At 41.5% G+C, this 19,212-nt stretch overlaps 1 protein-coding gene across 10 annotated transcripts in view; it reads right to left on the bottom strand.

The window, feature by feature from the left end:
- Nucleotides 1–2,504: 2,504 nt before the first annotated feature.
- Nucleotides 2,505–19,212, bottom strand: part of Ndae1 (Na[+]-driven anion exchanger 1) — a 255,774-nt gene continuing 239,066 nt past the window's right edge. For 6 of the 10 annotated variants that reach the window (XM_050189588.3, XM_050189587.3, XM_050189589.3 and 3 more), the window contains 3 exons: nucleotides 16,920–16,961; nucleotides 13,923–14,155; nucleotides 2,505–6,504 (listed from right to left, as the gene is read on the bottom strand). In XM_050189588.3, the coding sequence (XP_050045545.2) occupies nucleotides 6,306–6,504; nucleotides 13,923–14,155; nucleotides 16,920–16,961 (474 nt within the window). In that variant the 3' untranslated portion in view covers nucleotides 2,505–6,305. Of the gene's footprint in view, nucleotides 6,505–8,719; nucleotides 10,388–13,922; nucleotides 14,156–16,919; nucleotides 16,962–17,557; nucleotides 18,926–19,212 lie in introns of those variants that run through there. The other 4 variants (XM_055077292.2, XM_050189591.3, XM_050189585.3 and 1 more) reach the window with 4 other exon arrangements.

Raw genomic sequence — 19,212 nt, 5'->3', positions numbered from 1 at the left:
ACATCGTGTCTCTCTGCAAGCCAGTAGACGAGCGGACTGGCTGCAGCGCATCGGACTGCCGCTATCTGATCAGCGCCAGGATTTGCGCGATTGCGGTCGTCACTATACATGGGAAGATTACTAACGCAATAGCGTTTCACGAGTCCGGTATTAGGGCAAGTGCAAGGGGACAGAGCCTGGCCGCTTGACTGTGCCGTTTAACGGGTGAGCAGAAGCGCAAATGTGAACGGTATGCACGGTGCTGCCACCTGGTGGCATAGAGCTCAACCACACACAGCAGCAGTAACAAAACGTATTCGTCTTTGCTGGTGGTGTAAATTTTTCGCAGGAGTGTAATCATCAACCACATTGTTTTTGTAGATGTTTAAAATGTTTTCCACTTGGTTAGAGCAACATTAGCTCTTTGTTTGGCTGGTTAAGCTCTGCGTCAACAAGTGGCTGGACTGTGCAGACCGATCAGGCCGCTCACATACGTCTACGCTAAAGTTCCTTCATCAGCTTGAGTTTATGCCTACAGCCATCTGCCGAAACACTCAGCTTGCCTGTGGTTACTGGAATACCAGACACTCTCCAGGAATACCAGAATACTCTACCAGGCTCTCGCTTGGGGTCGACGGCCAAGCGGCCAGCGGAGAGGTTTCGCGCGGGCGGGGGTGGGCTCCAAAACAACCGGAAGTGGACGATGTGACGTAGCATCGTGACGCAGAACCAATGAAGCCGGAGCTTAGTGCCGAACGCTCGGCGAACGAGTTGAGGAGGAAAAGCATGGCTAGGGAGGAGGGTAACTTGTAATAGCTTGTAGCTCCATTAATACGTAACGCTTCACTTAAATTGTGGTGCGAATGTTCTACTTAAGCTGTACCCTACGCGTCTACAAAATTTGTCCGAACCGTTTCAGGGGCCCTCGAAAGTTTCTGCCCCATATGTTATCACTGGTAGAAAGCAATGATTGTACTCTTTTCTTTTCAACAACAATGGTAAACTCTGTTACGATCGGCCAGCGGGGAAAGCAACCTCCCAGCCTCTCTCGCCTTACTGTGACGAATTGCTTCGCGAGGCTCACATGTAGCCTCGCACAGAACAGTAGCAACACCAAGGCATCTCACCTTTGACGGCTACGGGGTTGATGGATAGCACTTGGTTGCCAACTGACGCTGAGACCAAGGAACTCCTGTGAAAGTGTGTTATATGCCACTTCGTTACGGTTGCTACTGGCCCATACCAGGAGCCAAGACGCACAAATGGAATCAAGCGTGACACCCCCGTTTTCAAGCATCCCCTTCTCTGGGCTAGTGTGCTCTAATGTTTGCTCCCCAGAAAGATGTAGTCTGTTCAGACCTGTAGCTAGTCTAGTATGAGGACCCCCTTGTTCTATGTAAATAAGTCTGCCTTTTCACTGCCTTTTCATTTGTAAATAAACTTCCTGTTCCATTTCGCATCCTCTCGACCTTTTACTCTTCACGAAAGAAACAACCCTCTTCAAGAAAACTCGGATGATAGCATGGGTCCGCTTAGCCTCCGTGTGACGCCCCTATAGTGTAGGCCAGCTACTCGTTACGAGACGTACCGGAAGCGTAGGCTAGAGAGCAACCCTCTATGTGATGCCAGACTTAGAGGCCACGACCCCCGGCTTCTACAGCTCCCATTCAAGATTTATACAAGATATAAGTGGCTGCAATTTTACTCTTCTTCACCCTTTAACTGCAACTCCAGAGATAACTCAGGCACCCACCCTTGCACGGTCCCTGCCACTCCCGAGTATACTCGCTTTGTGTTCTCAATTTGTTCTCTGCCTCACCAGAAATGACTCATGCAAAAATTAACATTGCGTACCTGTTGTGCCATCTATGGAGAAGTCATCTAAACACACAGAAGGCTTGCAAATTAAATTCCTCACTGCAAGTGAAGCAAATGTTGCAGAGCTATGTCGACGGCAGAGAAGCTATGGCAAGCCAGTGTGGCAGGTTCGTCTGCACTTTGACAGGCCAGGAGATTTACGAATACTTAATTAATTATCAATCGGAAGAAACTAACGACAAGAAACCAGTTTCTATGTAGCATAAATGTCCGCTGAGAACAAGAGAAAAAAGAACTGGTGGGACTTGAGTACCGGGAGGGCTGTAGTGGGCGTGATCAGCAGAGCATGTCTGTCCATCTGGACAGGGACAAAGGAAGGAATTTATGAACTGTTCACAAATACTAAAATGGTAGAAAACGGCAATAAAGGAACAGCTTCCCTGTAGCATAAATAGTCCACTGCACCAACACATGATAAAAATTTGGCAGAGACTCTGTAGCAGCCGGAAGAAAACTTGGCAGTTGATGCAACCTAGCTAACATTTTTCATATAGACATGAAGGTCATTGCAGTAGGTCCATCTAGTCAAAAATTTAGCATTAATGCAAATGTGCAATAGAATAAGATGACTAGGCCCTTTTCTAAATTCTTACTGCAAAAAAAAAACTAAATTGAATGAACAGCCACACAATGAAACAGGAATCGTATTTTATAAAAGCAGCATCTTTATTTTCATATTTTTCTTGCCACATTGAAAAAAGAATTTTCTTTACTGAATAGTGTACATTGCAACAGTAGCAAATTTATATTTTTCTTATGCACCCACCCACCCTTCGTACAAGGATTACAGCTGTCTACTTTTATTGCATCTAGCAACCGCCATCCTGCCCGACAAACAAAGTAAAAGAGACAAACAAAGGAAGGTTTGCACAGCCCAGTGGTGCACAGACGCAGCCTGTAAGAAGAGAATGTACAACATTTCGGGCCACTGCTCTCAACTGTGTCCTGGGCTTCCCAACAATAAAAACAAACTAAACCGACCGAGATTTTATTGTAAATTAAGGAGTCAACTTGCTTACGCTGCTCTGCAAGTGAGTGCTATATCCTCTGATGACTACATCCCAAGGCTCAAACAACACGACTACTGCCCCCTAGCTACAGGAGACCGAAATGCCCGCCCATAATGAGCAAGTAATTCTAACACATTTTATTTATCACACATAGAGACATAGCATTACCTTTTTTTTTCATATTTCTGAACTGTTTTTCATACAGAAGCCTGTCATTCTTTTCCCTCCCCCATAGGAGTGGAGTATGTACGATGCAACGTAATGTTTGCGTATGTATGTGTGTGTAGGGCATCTACGTAAAACTATGGTCTCAGCTCCTTTGTCACTTCTCGATTCAATACAGCTACGGCAAACAAAGTGCAGCTACTGCACACCCTAAGAAAACTGCACTCTAATCATGAGATGGCACAAGAACTGGAGAAACCCTTCGGGTCGCGGAGAAATCCCGAAAACATAGTCGTGAAGATTTGGCTGGCTCTGCTTTTGTTCTCTTGCATCTGCTTGTCTGCTTGTTATTAGAGAACAAGCAGCGGATCTCTACGCAGACAAAAATAACTGTATTGGTACTATGGACAATGTGTGAAAAGCTAGCTGCTCCACACTGCGCAGAGTTGTTCATGACAGAATCACCGTCACAAATGCTATATGAGTGGTTGTTGCTTAAGTAAAACGGAAGCTCATTCAATCACTTTGCAACGCAATGGAAACGGATGCCCTACAGAGCCAAGTACATTAATTGTTGAAGCTACAGAACTCTTCTCTTGCTTTGGCAACAAAGACTACAGACATCAATAACTCTACTCATTCTCAGAATCCTTCAACTCTCGAAATAGTGTGTAATATGACCTGATCACACACGCGTAGACAGGACATCATTTCAATCTAGAAAGAAAGGAAATCACCGAGATGTCAGAAGCTGACGGCACAAGTTGAATTTCAGAGCTGGCTATAGGCCCCATCGATGATCAGGTGTTCGTTTTTGATCAATATATCATTCGCAGTTTTACTTTCTGATGCCGTTTTCTATCGTTGTACTTTTCTATAAGGCAGGTATGCAAGAAGACACATTTAGAGAACAATTTATGCATTCATACACAACTCGCACACATGCGCACATTTTCACACACATACACAAACTCTCTCTCTCTCTCTCAATGCCACTACTGTGTGTACCGTTAGACATTCTTCAATTGTTTAAAACAGTTCAGAGTGTGCACACAGCCACTGCAAAGACTAATAAATGCTTCCCATCACACCAACGAGCCCCCAGTAAGCAGTGAACAAAACATGAAGGCCCATGACTGCAAGATGTCATAAAATATAGGTGCAGATCTTTTTCAGTAAAATGACTTCTTACACACACATAAGAAAAAATGCACTGTACCTTCCAGTACACAATGACTGTTACATATGCGATGCTCTCCTCATGATTTTCGTTCACAGAAGAAAATAACATGAAATATGGGGCCAACACAGAAATCACCAGTTGAGCACATCTGTTTTCAACCCTACCATAACTCGCCGGACGAAATATGGCACTAGGACAACAATATGCATCACACCCTACCTCGAAAAATGTGATTGACAGCCTATTCAAGCCATGCAAGGAAGAGGTGAATGTATGTACAAAAACAAAATGTTTAATCATGCTGAATTTAATTTTAAAGCAGTGTCACTTTGCTAAACTACACTGGCCCTAAACTACTAGCACATCTTCGACACACTGCTTTCCTGAGTTGCTCTAATGGATAAGCTAAACTTTAAGAAGTAGGAAACGTGAGTTGTCTGCTGGCTACTTTAATCAAGACAGCCTAACAAAGGACTTGACTCAACATCAGTATCTAAAAATATTCTGTGCAGCTAGTAACAAATGTCATTCTTTGTCTCAAGTGTGTTCTTTGCAGATTAGTAGAGAACATACTTCTAAAGTGTTCCCACAGATTAAAAAAAAAGTCAGCGATAACTGAGCATGGAAACATAGCTGCTCCTTATCAATCATACAAATGTGCACAGTGTATAATTTAGAAGAAGCAGTTGTATGCTGCATACTCTACGGACTTGTGCTCTGAAAAGCTTATCAGAAGCAAGGTAAGAACATTCACGGGGATTCTGAACACAACAATCAACATTTCCCTGCCTTAGATACGCATATAAAACTGAGCAACTCTTATGCAGAAAAAAAAAAAAAGATAGAGAGGACTCTGTTACAGACTAGCAAATAAATATGCAACTTGAAAAGAGTCTAGCCTTCAAGCGCTCGCTTGTGTGCTGCAACCATAAAATCTAATGGGCTGGGACAATGCAGGCAGAAACAAGTTATAAGCTCAACACGACGCACTGCTAAGACCTGCGCGAGAGAACAGCAAGAAAATTTAAAAGATGCTACAAGGGCTACCATGCTGTTAAACATTTCACCAGCTCTTACACTCTCTGCTAGCATATTAATGGACACTAAAGCAGATTCAAACAAATGCACTGTCCACCCCTAGAACTGCACAGCTTCTTGCCCATAGCAATGTGTAACAAGAACAACTATAAAAAGAAATCCTCTCGTTGAGAACTGGTCCAGCACATTGGACAGGATTGTGTCTCTCAAGGCTTGTCACTTCAGCTGTCTCACAGTTAGATTATGCAGCAAAGGGAAGCCGCTTCACAATACCATAACCACATGCCTCCGAGTGAAGGCCAGCTCATGAGGTAGTCCCAAGTGGCCCAGCAGACTCCATCGATCGACATTTCCAAAAGCACGACAGCGGCTGTGACCTTTGTCAACTTCAAATTTTTCGGCTTATCGGGTCCTCGAAATTGCATCTTATACACCTGTGACAATGGCAACAACATTGACAAAAAAAGAAGGAAAAAAAAAAACACTTTCTCCTGTTGTGTTTCCACAGGCCTCACTAGCTGCCACCAAGATAGGCACCTGAGGGAAAGTTTGGAGTGCAGGTTTCCAGAATCTGGTAGAGCACTGGGGAGACTCCAAAAATCCTGCAGACAGCAAAGTCTGCAATAATTCCCACAGACCTTCATCTCGGGTTGCATTTGCAAGACCCATGTAGAGCACAACTAGAGAGCTGCACAGGTGCATGTGCCTGTTATGCTATGGACTGGTTTCTCTGGGCTCTTTTGCACTACCAGGACAGAGCCCTGAACGCAGGCCATCGGAAATAGTGTTCTCTAGAAGTGCTGCACTCTCGATGGCTGCCACACGGAGGACTGCCGGTGTGGCCTGCCTCTCGCGCACCGCTCTATGCCCAGTAAGCCCTTCGTTTCTCGAATGTACCCCTGACCCTTGGCACCTGGAAAGGGACACCTGTGTTGTGCTGATGAGGGCAAGGGGCACATTGGGGGAACGCCTGAAAAGGGGGAGAGCCTTGGGGGGAATGAACGTCCAGGGAAAAAAAAAAAAAGAAAATAAACCTAAGGGCTCATCTGGCGTCAAACGGACGTCTCGCTGCCATTGGGAAAGGGCTTCTTGGCCTCTTGGGGCGAACCGTGCTTGGAGGGCACGGGTGTAGGGGCGTCTATGCGGATGGTGATGCCACAATCCTCCTCGTCGTCCTCTTCAGCCATGGTAGAGAGACGCTTGCGTTCCTCTTCGTTGAGCGCATCTTTCTTACTTCCACGTTTCTTTTTTCTGTGCCCCATCCACAAGAAAAAAAAACAGGAGGGGGTAGGAAAAGAAGCACAAGAAGAGAATGTGGTGAGAGAGGCCACAAAGGAGCAGAGGGGGTGTGGGTAGTGAATCAGTGCACGCAGCTCACTTTTAGCAGTGATACCAAAGTAGTATGTATTATCAGGTAGTGACACTGTTGTGACACCAGTTAGCTGTGACAGGAACCCAGGTGCAGCAAGCAACTGCTTCCGTTGTAAACAACAAGCACTGTTGAACTATTCGGTATGCTTGTATGGTATGTTTCTTGTGTGACCTGCCTCCTGTGACGTACAACAATAAAAGCACACAGGTGTCTCATTAAATTTCATGGTCACTCCTAAACATTATAAATCTCTGGTGATTTATTAAGCGTTTAAACGAAAGTCAGCATTCTCAAAATACATAAAGTTGCCAAATCTCCATAAACGTTGCGATATTTATTTGGTTTCTGACTTAGGAACACCTAGCAAGCATTCATGTGCATACATCGACACAATTATGAGCCAAGAGCTTACAGGAATTTTTCAGTGTCGAAGGGCAGATAAAAATGCATGAAGCATTGGCAACTTGACATCATACTGCCCCTTTAATATGTTTTTCTTTCGTTTTTCTGGCTACAGTGAGGCAGCATAGAAAATGCTGGCAAGGTATAGAGACTGACTCTTTGTTGATTACACAACTATAAGACACAATGGGCCTAACAGAAACATAAAGAAGGGGGGGGGGAATTAAAAAAAAAGAAAAACAAAAATAACAAGAAAGCCTGACTAACAAACTTATGAATACTTGAAACGTTAAGCATTCATGTATTACAGCGTTCATGATTAAACAGATGTTTACTAGCAATTGAAGTGCTCAAATATTTCAGTCACTGTTCACTCCATACTTTTATAAATCCTACTGCATTATTTCTTTATTCTTATCTTCAGTTTTCTGGTTTAGGTTAATGACAAATGTACTGCACAGGGCTCAGCCCATGTAAAATTCAGTAAATTAAAGGTCCAAAACACTCCCTGCAAAGTGAAGTTATTGTGTCTTCACAAGACACATATTTAGACTTTGCTACAGTGCATGACTGCATGTTAAAGTGGAGAAGGTAAATGTACTCTATTTTTTGCAAAAGAATGTACACGGTTATGAAAACAAGAATGACTGACAATATGTATGCATGCTATTAAGCTGACCTTTTGTTAACTAAGAACTTGGTTATTCCATATTTCCTTAATTTACTAAGAAAGTATTTGTGAAGTTTGTCACTTAGGTAATGCATACCAACAAACAATTTTGCAAACAACAAACTATGCCTATATGTGTAGTGCCCTCTTGCCCTTGCTAAGAGAGCACAGCTTTTAACAGAAGCATGTGAGAGCTGCTCTGGTAGCATGTGCAGCTGTGACAAAATGCTTGAAGGAGCATTTCATGGAATGTGCATTTTAGACAGCTCATCAAGAACGCTGATAAAGACTGAGATTAGGCAAATCAGGCAACTACTTGATGCACCTGAAGGGGTTAGTATGAGTTCGAGTACGGGAAAGCACGATGTGCTTACACAGGTGATTGTACATTTTGCAAGTGTTAGGCACAAGGAATAGCCAAGAATTAACATGGTTGATAAGATCTGTACCAAATAAGCTGTGGACACAATATAGCGAGAATCAAACAGCAAAAGCTTGCAGCATAAATTAAGATGTGCTATAGCTGTTTATGGAAAGGAGAGCTCGCATTTGCTAAATTCTACATATTGACAAGCGTATTATCAGAAAGCAGAACACTGTCATGAGATGTGATGTTTGGGTAGCTTCTCAATATCAATTCATGAGCTGAACCAGTACTACACTACGTTTTCCTTTTAATGGTGTGCTGAGGCACAATGCTAAATAGCAATGCATTGACATAATAAATTTGCACGAAAACACAGACACACAAAAAAGAGCAGCTACATGGTATAAATATGCTGGGAAATTAAATCCTTCAGCACTTCTCATATTTTCAGCTGTACATTTCTTTTCTTTACTCATACGCCTATACTCAGGAGCACATTCCTTCTCTCTATCTCTTCATTTACATTGAGCAGCATTAGCAAACGCTTTGCCTCTAGTATCCAGTACATCAATTTCTGCTACTCACACCAAAAGTAAGCTGAAAAGCTTGCCCCAATCAATAATATTTTTGTTCCAGAAGTTTGATTAATTTTAAATTTCTTTTTTTTTTTTACAAACTGGCAAGATTTTCTTTCTTAGTGTACTTCATTTTGCTCCAAATGCGAACAGTGTGCCTCTTACACCATTTATTTTTTGTGTGTTACAGATACATAAATTAACCACAATGTGTGTACAGACCTCAAAGTGCTGCAATAAAAACCACTATGGCCTAGTGTTCTGCATGCGAAACGTACTCACACATAAACAAGATGCATTAAACAATTCAAGCTCTCGACAAAATTTTGGTGCAACGCAGTTAGTTTTTTGCTGGTCAAGAAGACAGCAGTGAAAGCATCATTGAAGCATCGCACCCTAGCCTCTCCCATGCTTTAGCAATTCCTGAGCACACTGGTCATGCAGGCCATGAAGCAATGCTGCGCTGTCAACGCTGCTGTTGTTAGTGAGCATGGCAAAGGCAGCAGAGCCATGCAGACACGCCTGCGCAGTCGTTAGGAGACCTACGTACCTGTCTACAGTTTCAATGGGCAGTGGTGAAAGCAGTGCAAGTCGGGTATGAAAAAAAAATATAAGTGATAAAGAACGGGAGAGGTGAAAGAGAGGACAAAAGAAAGAAAAAAAGAAGAGAGAGAAGGAATGCTACAGGTGAGACACTAAACACGCACAAACAAACAAAAGCACAAATGCAAGCCAAAATGCCACAAGACCCAGGTGACCTGTAGCATAATCAGCCTGGCCGGTTCAGTATGGTCAGTACTCCAAAAAATGCCGTTTGCTACAGCTTGTGCCTTGGTTCCATAAAAATGTGTTTGCAGCCTAGTGGCGAAGTTCCACAGAATTGAAGAAACAGTTTCTGCACTGAGGTGGGACAATTATGCCGCAACCACATTTCTTGCCAATAGTGCATCAACTATATGAACTCTCCAAGTATTCTGCATGCAAATCAGTAAAGAGCACTGGTCAGCACTGGCTTCCATTCCTTTCAGCTACATATGCAGTTCCATTAAGGGAACCGTTTTTGGCAACTGTCAAAGGCATTCAGGTGGCGAGACCATTTCTGGGGCTTCCTTTCACTTCACATTTAGTAGGCGTCACTGAAAAGCATGCCAACAAACTCCACCACTAAGACAATACATCAAGATTTCATTGAAAGTATGTCCCAGGACACCTAACGTGCATTGTGGCAGCTCCTGCAATGCAGTCGGCCTGCAATATCATATAAAGAGTACAATTAACCTTAAACACTTAAAGCTTCTGCTCCTTAATGTCTAATGTGCCCTTCTTTCCACATCTTGCTTTATTCTCTATGCCTTCTTCCACATTCCTTTCTGCTCTTAGTGGAGAAATAATATAAAGCTCAAATAATATTTACAGTTCGCCTCTTCTCCATTCCTCTCACTCTATCCACACCTTTCATTAACCCTTTGTAGTCATGTGCATTTACCCAACTTGTAGTCATTCCAGTCGGGAGCTATTTTGTGCATTTTGAAACCACAGAGAAAAAGTGTTAACATAAACAAATGCATATTAGGTGATTTATTTCCAAAAATGTATTTATTGCTGAGGCTCTCAATGGTACTTGAGCACTGTATGGTAGTGCTCAAAGCACTCTCCTGGGTGAAGGCCAGGATTTACTCTGCAAGTCTGCAGGGTCTCATTGTTGCTACCTTCCAAAGTGCTCTCACTCGAAGACGTTTGCTGACCATCTGAAGGCAAAATATTTTCATCCACGGCACTAAAATTATTTTCTGATTCACTGAACGCGTGAATTGCATCCATCAAATGCACATGCAAAAAACATTGCCGTCCTGCCAGCGCTTCACACAATAAATTCCACAAAAATTCCTTGAAGCAAAGGAAGAAAAAAAAATAAAGCTCCCTTCAGAAGAAAAAGTTCCTGAAAGCTGGCGCTACCAATACTAAAAACCGGTGAACTTGTCAGATGTCGGGCACTACCCGACTGGAATGGATATTTTTTGTTTGTAGGGAGGAGCCCGACACATGACCGCAAAGGATTAATTATTGCTTATCTCCTTTCTCTTTTTCTGTCGTCAAGGCTATACTTGTTGATGGCAATGCATGGGCACTAAAACTGGGTCAGGAATACAGGAATTTATTTAAAAGTTTGGCTTTTTCTTCTACTGAGAAATACAAGGCAGCGTATTATGGTCTCTCTCTGTGGCTATGAACAACCATCGGGCAATTGTGAGCTTTCCTGCAATAAAGAATCCCTGGCTCCAGGAATCAATGAGCCACCATGACTGTGCCTCTCATTTCGCAGTAAAGGTACCAGTGCTGACCACCTCACTGTTTCCCACTGGTTGGCCACGTGAGGAGTGCTGAAAGGGCACCATTTTGTGGCAAACAAGGTTCAAGCATGAATCAAAAGTTCTAAAACATAGCTTGATGCAAGCCGCTAGCGCTTCTTCTTTAGAAGCAACCGTCAGAACACAAGACAACCCATGCCACTGTTAAACAAGGAGCCAATACCGCATCCAGCATCCCCACACATACACACGAGAAGTAATATGTGAGACTGAAGGCAATGAATGCAAAAAAGTTTCCCAACCATCATGCCAACCAATTTGTCTGCTAGGCAGATTAAATGAAGCAGGCACCTTAAGTCAATGGATGCAAGACAACATTCGAGAACACATTATCCTCATGATCAAACCAATAAACCACTACTTTCTGTCCTTCTCACTACATGAAACAGAAACATGCTCTATGACATTCTGCATAATCTCTTGAAAACATGCATTTAATGGTACATCTAACTAATAAAGCACTACAAAAACCAAGTGTTATGATTACAGGCATGTTTTTGAAGATGTGCACAGGAAAATAACAATGAATGAATGCTGAAGTTAGGCCGTACCATGCAAGCCACCATGAATAAAGTAACAATATTAGTGATTATTATTAGACAATTTCTTTTGCATATGACTGAAATGAATTTTGTGCAACATAAGAGATAATATTGTCTTGAATCGTCTACTTTTAACAACTGCAGACAGTATAATTACTGAAATATCCCATATATGCAAGAGTGCCCAGCACAATGAGAGCACAAACCACAAGATCACCTACAATAAACACAGGTCCTAATTACTGCCACTGTATAGTCTGCATTGAAATGCTGTTACTGGTTATGTAACACATAAGCATCAAGAAGAAAAGGTCTACTACATTAGTATTCAAGATAAGGCATTTAGTTCTAGCATGAATCTTTTGTTCACAGGTAATAAATATTGGTTGATGTGTGTTCACATATGGCAGTTTGCTTCCTTAGCTTGCTTAGGTTATGTGCACAAAAATATCTGCATAATTAAAAAAATGTATCTTGGCCACATACGTGAAACCTAATATGAAATACTTCAGGAGACTTAAAAAAAATTGCTGGCAAATATTTTTCATTGTTTCATTCACTTATGTCACCTTCTCAATTCCTTCATTTATTGTTTTGTCAAGTATTAGTTTACAGAGACACTGTTTGAAATTAACTCACTCACTAATTTGCATGCATTTGCTTGCTTTTATGTCAGTTTTCTTAGTTGATAAATGTTACTAACTCTACCGGAACTGTTCTTCTAGCTGTTTTGAAGCATCCAAGTTGTCATCTATGTGCCTTCCGATCAGAAACAATTTCCTTGTTGTTGAAATACAATTAAACACTCAAATCAATTATGGACACCGAGAAAATTGAGAGGAGTACTGTTCAAGAGCATAGTTGCAGAGCCACAATATTTGCATATAATAATATGAGCATGTTGTTTACACTTGCTGTATTACAGTTACAATGAAGGTTAAATTTGCGAGCAGTAGCACTCAAGTGTCATTGCTGTACAACATGCTCCCTCTATGAGCTTAATTAGGCTAGGAAAGTAACGGACTCGGTAGCAACAATCTAAAGCAAAGTGAAAGGAAACAAAACATGAACACGCTCAGTAATGCCCACATCACAAATACAGAACTCAGATCTGTCACTAGCTGTGACAGTTGTAGCCCGTCACTTGTCCCTTCGTCTACTAGTATGTCGCTATTCCCCTTTTTCTGTGTCTGTGTTTGCTTGATAACATAGCACATATTGAGCACATTGAGCACGTTTTGTTGTCACATGGCGATTGGCTTTTTACAATTCATTTCTATGCGTTTTTATGCTTTGTATTTTAGATATGTTTGCAATCGCCATCGGTCTATACACGTGTCAGCTATCCTTTGAACGATTCGGATGCATTTTGTTCGCCCTTTTTATTCGTTTTTCATGTAAGCGTATCTTCATTTGGTTGATAGGCACATGTATATTAACTGTACTGACACCATGCAATGTATTCTGATGAAGGCCAGACCCCGGCCGAAACGTCAATAAACCGCTTCATACGCTCGTCTGCTTCACTGTGAATATTTACCCGAACCCAGAACTACTTTTTTTCTGGTATATATATATATATATATATATATATATATATATATATATATATATATATATATCACAGATATCTAAGCAGCTAACGGGATTAGCCTGCATCTTCCTTCCTTGTAGAGTGACCGTTCGAATCCAGAACATGGTTTCCCAGTATTCAACAAAAAATAAAAGCAAAGCAAAAGGCAACAACTCATATAGTGAATCTGAAAAGGAATGAAGAGGTAAACACACGCTCGTAAGTGTGAGCACGTCTCATTTGCTCACCCGTTGCTCAGCTCCAAACAAATGTTTTTAAAGATGAACTTTTTTTTTTGCCACATGGGTGCACAGCCTCAAGTCTGCAGAGGACACCTGCCGATTTATTCACTCATTATATCCTCACAGAATTCAAGAGACCAGAGTGAGTTAATAATTTAAGAAAAAAAAGCGAAGTATAGTATGACTGAAACAAGAGGACCAAGTAGGTTTGAACAAGAGGAGCAGATAATGGAGAACTAGTACTTCACATTTAGAACATTAGATGCACAACATTTAGACCCAGGTCACATATCTAAACAAAAACTAAAATATGGCAGCTCAAATGATTAAAAAAAATTACAATAAAAAAGTGGAAATCGCTAGATATAGGCACTCTGTAGAGCTTCCTACAAAGGCCAAGAGAAGACAAACATGTTATGATCCGTTATCAAATGATATTGTTGCCTGCGGGAATATCTTACTTTCTCATGCCATCGACAATCCAAAGACTTCTGCAAGCAGAAATAATTTAGGTTGAAAGGACAGATTCGCTACAGAAGCATGAGGATGAATCCCACCTGGACCCGTCGTCTGCCGCCTTGGACCCTCCTCCTGAGGAAGGGTTGCCACCCTTGTGCTGGTTGTGCTGGTCGATGGCCTGCCAAAGGCCTGTCTGCGAGAGCTGCTCGGTGATGTTTATCTGTGGCAGCTCAGCCTCCTCCTTGTATTTCTCCATGGGAACCTTGATGAGGTTGCCGTTCACTAAAGCGATGGCCACATTCCCTGAACTGGCCTCCGGGAGCAGCGCATTCTGCACCGCAAAGCAGGCAGCACATGTCTCAACCACATTGCAGTGCTTTGAGAGAACGAACATAGCCTACTGTACTTTTCTCAATGCCTGCCCATTGACACAAAATTCGGGGATCGATTAAAGGGTGCCACTTTCCCAGCTGTTAATCACAGTTTATGGGGCATGGTTAGAGTCACGTCAACTTCCTCTCTTTCTTTCTTTCTTTCACTGTAAATCATGTGGAAAAGCAAGGGAGTGAACACTGAGAAGCAGCAGCACTAGTTGGAAGTTGTCAAAACTCAAGCAACAACACGCACAAGATGACTGCAGGAATATGGCACTCATAGTGGACCACTGGTTCCCATGCATTGTGGAGGGCAGGCATTGTAAATACACAGAAGGCCATGGCAGGAGTCACCAATAAAATAATGAACAATGGGTGAGGCACACGGTATCATGATGCACCTGTATCCCAACGTCGTTGACAAAACAAGGTGCATTCGTGTGATGTGCTTGCTATGTACACAGTAACTGGGAAAGGGGTCAAACTGCGTTGCTTCTCAAACCACAGGACACATCCAAGATGGCCTTGCCCAGCCTTCTCAACTAATATGCGAACTTCCCTTCCTTGAGGAGAGGAGGTCTCAAATGGGACTCCCCATGTGCATGCAGAACTGCACAAAGAGCTGGCAGAGAGAAATGATGCACGCAGTTGAAACGAAGCCTTGTCCAGGAAAGGAGAAGGAACTGATAAAAGTGCCAGTCACTATGCAGAGTGACGTTACCAAATGGATCAAAAAGGGAATACCACAGCAACCTTCTTGCTTGCTTTCCTCTGGCCTGCCTTAATCGCCACGACCATGCTTCTGAAGATCGCTTGGGCCCATGTTCAGAAAACTATTCTTACATAATTGTTGACCACAATCAGTCATTGCCATGGTGATTGTATCATTATTACAGTGACCACTAACATCAATGCCGTGTGACCAAGTGCTTTCTAATGAGGAAATGCTCTTACGTATCAGAAGTTTTGTAAATATGAACCGTGTTTTATAGTGTGTTCTATCGAGAAAACCGGATAAACTATTGCCTTTATGATTACTGCTATACATTAACTGTGGTGCCTGTGCACGTACCAGTGTTCCACTTAGATCAATAGCACAAAGGTGTCTGTATGTGCACTGGAAAGCAGAGTGATAAAAAGAATATATCTTATTGTCGTCTGCCATTGCTTTGCTTGCAATTATTCCCACTGATTATTTGATTGCCACTCGTGATGTGCTCAGTGTACATGTTTTCTTTTTTCACTACAAACTTTCAGTCACTAGTTCAGCGCAGCCATAGTCAGTTCACTTTCTTCGTATATTTTCCAATATTTTTCGCACTGTCCGCAACCATGACATACGCTGCTCTTGCTGTTCTTATCTTGCTGCAACAATGCAGCTAGCATGCCTTCCTTCCTTTCCCAATGTATATGTAGGATTCTTTGCATTAAAAAGAAAAAATACTTCGCTGTGGCAGCAAAACAAGGCAAGGAAGGCAGCAATTCTGCAGTGATACAGGTAGGATACAGAAGCATCACCACATAACAAAACCAAGTGAGAGAATGTGTTTGGTAAAGCCAGGCTAAATATTTTAGAGTGTACTCTTCTACATGTAAGCAAAGCTTTACATCATTACACAAATCTAAAGAGGCACAGCTACCCTCAGTGCAATGAGACCTGCCATAGCAAAAAAGCAAAGCCCATATTCAGATTTACTTCTGGTACTATTCAGGGAACACGAGCAGTCTTGGTGCTTCTAGTGTTTGCCAAAGAATGTATAAATGACCCAACTGTTAAGAAAAAATTATAGTCAAAATTTGCTGTTATGCGGTAATATTGCTGCTCCTGTTAGATATGGTCAAGCTTTCATATTCTAGTATAGTCTAGAACAAAGAGTCCCATACAGCATTGCATGAATAAAACACAATAACCCGAGAGCACAAGCTTCGCTACATTATGCTGTACAGTGCAGACAACCGCTTTGAGAGAAAGCGAAAAGCACGTGATGAGCAGCCTGATCTTGAAACCTTGTCACCTTCAGCTAACCATGGGTATAAATATTATGTCCAGCACACCAACACAATGTGCGGAATACAGCAAAAGTCAGGCACTGCCATTAATTGCTAGAGTTTTTTTGCTGATGAATGTGCCCTTCTGCTAAATATTTTGCCAGTAGTCTTCGTTTAAGTACCTTTAAATTACTATACAGTGTGTCCATTTAGTTCTACACAGTCTCTCTTTTCATTTCTAAACATGTGCCTCACAAAAGAATGCTAAGCTATAAATGCAATGCTAAATATTCAATTCAAGACAGTCTCATTCGAAATATGCAGGTTTAGCAATGCTAAACCTAAATTAGCCATATCAAAAACTACTCTGATATAGCTCACTGCGCAATCAGACTAAGCTAAGGCAACTTAGTTAATGCCAGTTGTTTCCTTCAAGCGGTTCCAAGTGCTTTGGTAACAGCCACGGGTTGGTCATTCTGGTTTATATACAATTATTGTATAACATGGTGAATGTGACAAGCCACTGTCTTCTGCAACGAAGAGTCTAGCAAGTTGGCAAAAATGTTATATATGCTCATTAGCAGAAATTACTCTAACAATATTCTCAGTCAATTAATTGTAGCAAAGTCGGTAGCAGGTAGCATGCCTTGTGTGCACAGAAAACACATATGTGAAATAAAGGGAAGAAGTGATAAGTAAGACAGTTGCTTTCAAGAAAGACAGCATGCTCACCTTATCCCCAGTTTCCTCCTGCATCAAACCCAGTTTTGCAGGCTTTGGTATGAAACAAAGACATGCTCATCCTTAAAAAATGCAGCACGGAACAAAGCATTTCAAAACACTAGGCTAATTGCTACAAGCACGCAATTTGCAACAAGTTAATGCATCAAACATATCTGCCATGACAGCAGCAGGAAATTCACCCCGGCACTGGTTATTAGCATTAGAGAAGAGCACTAATCGAATGTGATAAGGATGCAGTTTAGCCCACCAAGCATTCAAGGGGTCGATACTTTGTATTTCAAGATAGTTGGTTCTACCCCATTAAGCACACATATATGGTAGCTCATGCAGCATGCTGGGGCATCTACATTTTCAACATTTAAACAGTTGTACATTTAACCTCACTTGAGGAAACATACATCTTTAGCATAGTAGTTGCACAATACACTACCGTCAGAAGCCCATGAAAAGAATGCACGAAAGGCCTGCTTTTAAGTGACAACTGTTCTAAAGTTGTTATAACCTGCTAAATGTTAAGCTAACTGCAGTTAACGGTATCTTTACTGCTTAGTTAATGCACTGTATTAAGTGCTGCGTCAATAAGGAAGCCAGGTATAAATTGCTTTTTCAGCTAAACTGCAGGTATGTTTGTGCTCAAATTTCAGATGCGAATGGCACTTCATGATGCTTTTTTTTTTTTTTTTACTATCATGCTTGGATGCAGTACTCGTGTGTCTTTTTCCAGATTAATCCAGTGGTACACATATTCTGTGACAGTGCTGCACGAAAAATCTAGATGTGCTCGGCAGAAGGAATGGTGACACTGTCACGATGACAGTGAAACTGCTTCTCTTATTCCTTCCTGCCTCTCCATAGAAGGCATTTAGACCCCATAGGACAAATGTACCTCCAATAGACATTACTTTCTCAGTCTAGTATTATTGCAGAGTAGACGGCAAATACTTTTGATTTACGTTCAATGAAACAGGCAAGTGTTTATGTCATATGAGCAGGATATAAAACAAAATGCATCATGAAATTCCACATCTATACAAATTTCTGTGCAAATGACCCATTAGTTTATGCAGAAGAACTATTTTATGCTGCACTCCCTTACTAGCACAATATTCAATATGCAGTAATGACTACTGCCTACAAAGATTATGTCACCTTCGAGCATCAAGCACTGTACATTTGCATGCACTATGGTCCTGCACAACAGCATGCACAAGACTTAAAGGGCAGGCAAAGTCAAATGTTAGTCATAGCCCATAAAAGACCATGCAGTGTCATGCCAATGACTGCATGCAACTTCTTAAATGACATTGAACTTTGAAAGGTAAACACTACAATAATGATCACGTCTTTCTACAAAATTGACCATTCCTTCTAATGTCAATCGTCACGCATAACCAATAGGTTCAAGACAAATGTTTTCCAAATTTTGTTAAATCATCATTACACAGACGCTTTTTAGCAAAATTTGTTGTGAGCTATTAATTGCTAAACCAGGGTGGCAAACTGGCTCTACTGAAAGTCAGCAATCTGCGATGGAGCACACACTGTTAATTCAACCTTGATTTTTTAAAAATGTGTTCTAATGATCAAGCTCTCTATAATCATCACAGAGTGTTTAAGCTTTATATCTTTATCTTTGTTTATTTACAATTATTCCTAGTCCAACTCGTTAGCTTTAGAGTATAAAGTCTGATTTAATATACATCAGCTCTTTGAAATAGAAATGTTCATGCCACTGTGAGTAGGGCTAAGTTGGGCCTAGAGGTGTCAAAATAAATTATCTTCTATTTGGTCACAGAGCATCAAAGCCTGTGAAGCAATGGTTTAAGAAAATCTTTGAGGTTATCTTATATCAATGTTACAGTATAAAAGGATATCAGCCTTCTCTCTAAAGATATTCAAACCAGTTAGGTCTATTTTGTATACGAAAGATAAAAAAAGAAAGTCACTTAGCTTTTGCTCTGGCTGGTATTAAATTTCTTCCATTATCCTTAAAGCTATGAGACGATCAAAACATTTTGAAGTTTAGATGTAGAAGCATGTAAGGTGACCTCAGAAGTCCTTAATTAAAGGGACATGAAAGAGAAGACTGTTTCAGCTGTGCTAGTGAATCACCCTTCGACAACACCAAAAAAGTCACTCTTACCATGAGCGAAGGCTTGATCAGTCAGAAAAGATGCAAAAACTAAAGACAGGTGTGGACACCGCCTTGAACTTCTCCCACCAGCCTGCCATTACGTCACAGATTTTGACAGTGGATGCTTCAGCCCAGTTAAATTTTTAT

This window comes from Dermacentor andersoni, chromosome 2 (genome assembly GCF_023375885.2).
Source record: "Dermacentor andersoni chromosome 2, qqDerAnde1_hic_scaffold, whole genome shotgun sequence".
NCBI classification, from domain to species: domain Eukaryota; kingdom Metazoa; phylum Arthropoda; class Arachnida; order Ixodida; family Ixodidae; genus Dermacentor; species Dermacentor andersoni.
Note: the sequence above shows the minus strand (reverse complement) of the source record. Positions and strands in the feature narration are given on the sequence as shown.